At 34.6% G+C, this 5,298-nt stretch overlaps 1 protein-coding gene across 1 annotated transcript; it reads left to right on the top strand.

Annotated features, from left to right (window-relative positions):
• The first annotated feature begins 326 nt into the window (after positions 1 to 326).
• LOC114183389 lies at positions 327 to 3,506 on the top strand. Its single transcript, XM_028070401.1, has 7 exons — positions 327 to 1,027; positions 1,566 to 1,706; positions 1,837 to 1,950; positions 2,041 to 2,214; positions 2,434 to 2,549; positions 3,067 to 3,154; positions 3,269 to 3,506. The coding sequence occupies exons 1-7, from the start codon at positions 530 to 532 to the stop codon at positions 3,272 to 3,274; spliced, it is 1,137 nt and encodes a 378-aa protein (XP_027926202.1). The 5' UTR covers positions 327 to 529; the 3' UTR covers positions 3,275 to 3,506.
• Positions 3,507 to 5,298: the final 1,792 nt, after the last annotated feature.

Raw genomic sequence — 5,298 nt, 5'->3', positions numbered from 1 at the left:
TTGACGTAAACCCATAGCCTCAAAGTCGTGTGGATCTGATAAATCACAGACTCCCAATTGTGGCCCATGAAAATGTGTTCCTGGACTTTGTTTCAGAGGCCCACATAATTACGTCCTAACTGGACTAGAGAGATTCTGATTCTAGAGATTCTCGAGATAAAAGACAAGATAAAAGTTTAGACATTTTTAATGCTCTGTATTATGATTATTCTTGAATTTCCTATAGAAAAATATTAAAAACACTACGAATGGACCTTATATATTTTTAATTTTTTTTTTTTGGTGATATCAAATGGATCAACGACTTTATGTGGACACTGTTCTTCCACAGCCTCCATGAATCAGAGGACCAATCAAAACTTACGTACCTTACATTCTGCTTAATACTATAACATCATCCCTTTCTCGCAGTGTTTTCCGAAGCGCACCACTAAACGACAACAGCTGCGCGCGTTCAGCGCCTCCCGAACTTGGAGAAGTAATTCAGCGTCGTTTTCACTCGCCACTCGCTACTCGACCACGTGCGGTGATGGCCTCTGTCCATAGCACCGTCGCTCCCCGCGCCTTCTTGCCGTCGATTTCCAAGCCCAAGCTGAAGGCTCCTCACACCAAATCCTTCGCCGGTGCCGGCGCGCACGATTTTCCTAGATTTTCTCGGAGCCGCATTTTCTCGGGAAACAATCGCGCGGTGGCGGCAAGCGCGGCGGGGGAGGAGTTCGACGTGATATCGGTGCAGAGCAACGATATTACGGACCAGCAGGAGGGAGTGTTGGTGAGTCGCGTCGAGATTGATGGCGCTGACGGCGAATTGGTGACTCAGGTGAACGGATTCGGAGCCAATGATGGTTTGTTGTCGTTGGAAGGATTTTCTTCTTCCTCTGCGCCCTCTTCTTCGGCCTTGGTTGGGAGTGAGAGCGAGGAGGACGAGGAGAAGCTGATTGATAGAACCATCAACGCTACGATTGTGCTTGCCGCTGGTACTTTCGCCGTCACCAAGCTTCTCACCATTGATAGTGATTACTGGCATGTAAGTGAAAACGTGGAACGAAGATACGTGCTTATCTTCAATCCAATTTGTATTATGTTAAGAAATACTGATTGATTATTTATTAGTTGTGAGAAAATGAAGTAGTTATTTCTTCTTCACATGAACACGCGTATTTGGTAAGTTTAGAGGAACTTGGCACTCGATTAGTTTAACAAACTGATGAAACTTAGTTGCAGTAGTTTCATAGGAGTGTTTACTGCAAATCTACTATCAGAATTAGAAGCTTGACCTCGTTAATGACATTTAATTGAAACCTTTATTATGAAGATTATGAATCTGAAACTGAAACTTTGATTGGGGAACCCTATCAAAAGCACCTAAAAAACTGTCTGTAAGATTTGTTGGTTTTTTTACTATTTATAACTTTACAGTTATTTTAAAAATGAACAAACTTACTTAACTTACATCGTGGTGTGTATTTAGATGATAGTATAGAAAGCTTTACATATTATGTCTATGCGTTTTGGGTTGAGGTTTTCATGATTTTCTATGGCTTGTGATTTTCGATATCATATAGGGATGGACGCTCTATGAGATACTAAGATATGCACCTCAGCACAACTGGTCTGCTTATGAGGAAGCTCTTAAGACAAATCCTGTTCTTGCCAAGATGATGATTAGTGGGATTGTTTACTCTGTTGGGGACTGGATTGCACAGGTGAGTTTCTGCTCGCTATTTGTACTCTTCTTGACTGCAATTTTGTGAAAAAAGAAAGGTTCACAGTGTAAGTCAAAAAATAGAAAATGAAAGATAGCTCATTGTCATCTAACAATTCCTGGTTTTGCAGTGCTTTGAAGGAAAACCTCTGTTTGAGTTTGACCGGGCCCGGATGTTCAGATCTGGGATTGTTGGTTTTACTCTTCATGGTTCTCTTTCTCATTACTATTACCATTTTTGCGAGGTATTGCATAATGATAATTTCCTTTTTCCTTTTCGGTTTGGTTCTTGGAATTTCTGTGTTGATGGACTAAGCAACTTTTCATTTAAACAGGACCTATTTCCCTACAAAGAATGGTGGGTGGTTCCTGCTAAAGTTGTCTTTGATCAAACTGCTTGGTCAGCAGTTTGGAACAGCATATATTATACAGTTGTTGCAATACTACGTCTTGATCCGCCTATCAGTATTTTAAATGAATTGAAGGCTACGTTCTTTCCCATGTTGACGGTGAGAGATCCTCTGGCTTTTCATATTTGTTTCATTTAAATCATTATTTTTCTGAGATCAACCTTGAACACGGGCACCCTATATTAGCGCTGTGTACCACTACCACATACTTAGTTAGTGTGTTTGACAAGCATCGTTATTTATTTATTTATTTGGCTTATACCTGTACCGGACGTTGCTATTTGAAACTTTAATATTTTCTTATATTGTCGTACACAGGCAGGTTGGAAGCTGTGGCCATTTGCACATCTCATAACCTATGGTGTGATACCAGTTGAGCAAAGACTTCTTTGGGTGGATACCGTAGAGCTTGTTTGGGTGACCATACTTTCAACGTATGTTAATCTGGATTTGTTTTGAATTACTACTCATCAAAGTTTGAGCATTAATAAATTCATGCTATGCTTTTTGAATTTCCATCTGATGCTGTTGTGAATTGCGGTGAAATTGGATCTAATTAAGATTGGCCTTTACACTTTAGTTTTTTTTTTTCGTGTGCTTTTTGAGTTTTGAGCGATGAATTCTGCATAGTAGTTTCCCTTGTATAATGGCAAGCAGAACTGGTGGAGGTAAAAATACTATCTGCCTGCTGCACATTATTCTCCTAGATAATACGTACGATGGCTCTAATTAATTGTTTTGAGAATATTTTATTTTATTTTCTTTGGGGAGGAAGGGGGGAGATTTTGCATTAATATCAATTAGCAAATTCGCCTGGTTCTGTCAATGCTTGCTCAATGAATTCCAAGGCTGATTGATTTTAGCTGTCTAAAACTAAGAAAGCTTCTAGTTTTTCCTGCATTTTCATGTGGAAAGTTGGCATTTGTTCTAACATAGACTTGTGATCAATAGATTTTCAAATGAAAAATCAGAAGCAAAAAGCTCCGAGTCTATGATTCCTACAGAAGTGATATCCACCACATCTGTTCATCCTCCTGAGGTACATGATAATTAATAGTTATTATGTGAGCTTATTTAATGAGTTTGGAAAAAAAAAAGTATATATTTATATGGCTCTTGGTTATTTTTATTATATTTTCTTATGTTTTATCAGGAGTAAAGAGCATAGACATGATCAGAAGCTGTGGGAGAAAAATGGCCTTGCTCAGTCAGATTTTGCCCTTGATTGATACAGACATAGATATATAACGCGGAACGTGAAAAAGCTAATTGTATACGTGTAAATGCTGCATCTCTCGGAAATTCATGTATGTTAGGTAACATCAACCTTCCTGTAAACATTACAATGTAATTGTTGGTAAATTTTGAGTAAATAATTTAATGTTCAAACATGTCTTCCAATAGTTATACTTGTATGTATTAAAACCCTTGTCGAGATGGGACTCACTCCCTCAAACATCTCCTTTAAAAGCTTGTACATGAGAAAGGAGGTGACTAAGCTCGACCATAGATCGTGGGTTGGCTTTTCGCAAGATTAATAATCATGTCTCTTCATGATAATTATATTTTGTGTTGCTCTGGTCTTCAAGGCATGTAAAAACACAGCCGAATGGATGACTCAAATAAATAACCGTAATTTTCTCTTTGCGTTTTCTTAAAATAAAAGATAGACATGATGAATTTTTAATTTGTGCTGAACACATAGTATTGTAACTAAAACATAATATTGTAATTAACAATATATAACTATATCTTACCATATTTAACACTCATATTCAAGTTGATTTATATAAATTGTATTTATCAAACTTGTCAAAAATATAATTAATTCTAGATTTCCAAAAGTACTTGGTATATAGGAATCTCAAAGATCTTGGGTTTGGTGATCACTTGATTTAAGTCCTATTATACAACAAATAATCAAATATGTTGTAAGAACTAAGTGTCAACTCAAGATTCATAAAGTGCCTACTTACAATACACTTTTTGCGCAAAATAAAATGTTGTTTAGGTAACATGGCAGTGGAAACCACAAATCGATGTCTAATAGGATGCACCATAAATATGTATAGCAATCCCAAACATCTTGGTTTTGGTTGATCAATTGGTTTAAGCCTTATTACATAATAAGTAACGAAATCTGTTGTTAGAACTATCTGTCAACTCAATGTTCATTACACTTTTTTTGCATAAGAAACATTTAAAGTAGAAGTAAAGATTATAATTTTGGTTAAATAAACTTTTAAGATTAAGAATATTTTAAAAATGTTTTACATGTTTAAATATATAAAGCTAATGAATTAAAAAAAGTTAATAAAATACCTACAATATTTTTCTCCGAAAAAAATGTTCATAAAAAAAATCCTATAAATACATAGTAGATTTCCTGCCAAATTTTATTAAAATATTATAAAACTTATTTGTCAAAATTTCTTTTAAGAAAAATATGCATGAAAAAGTTTAAAAATCAACGAACTTTTTTTAACCTGTAAATTCAAATAAAAACATAAATAAATATTAAGTAAAAGTGCAGAAAATTTGGTAAGAATTTTGTGCAAAATATTTTGTAGAAAAGTTGATAAGAATTTTTTAAAAATTAGTATTCATAGTAAAATTTATAAGTATTTCTTGAGTAAAAAATAAATTCAAAATGATTGACATTAAAATATTTTTTTTCAGAATGAAACAAAAGATTGGCGCCAACGCCAACTTTCTACAATGACATTTTGATATAACTTCCAATAGATTAAATCCAACAACATTAAATTACCATAAATCTTTATGAAGCTTGTAAACAAATCAACCATATGACTTTGAAACAATTAGATACAAGCTTTTTTATGAGTGTTTACTAAGAAGTATTTTTATAAAGTAAAATTAAGTTATATATGAATGAGTTGATTTATAGAAGACATTTCATTTAGTTACAATAGTTGGGCAAAGAGTACAATCGAGTTTCAAATTGCCTTATTAACTTAGGTTGAAAGATTTTTTTACCCATGATTTATCTGGATAGCACGGTTTTGTTAGTAGGTGAGAATTCGGTCTTCTGGGACATGAATTCTAGCCTACAAAAAGTTTTTCTTTGGAATCCCAGTCAGAATTCGGTTCCCTGGACCCGAATTTTGAACTAGGTTTTTTATTTATTTTTTTCCTTTTTTTAAATAAATAAAAATTAAGATT

Source organism: Vigna unguiculata, chromosome 5 (assembly GCF_004118075.2).
Source record: "Vigna unguiculata cultivar IT97K-499-35 chromosome 5, ASM411807v1, whole genome shotgun sequence".
NCBI classification, from domain to species: domain Eukaryota; kingdom Viridiplantae; phylum Streptophyta; class Magnoliopsida; order Fabales; family Fabaceae; genus Vigna; species Vigna unguiculata.
This window is presented reverse-complemented; position numbering and strand designations above follow the sequence as displayed.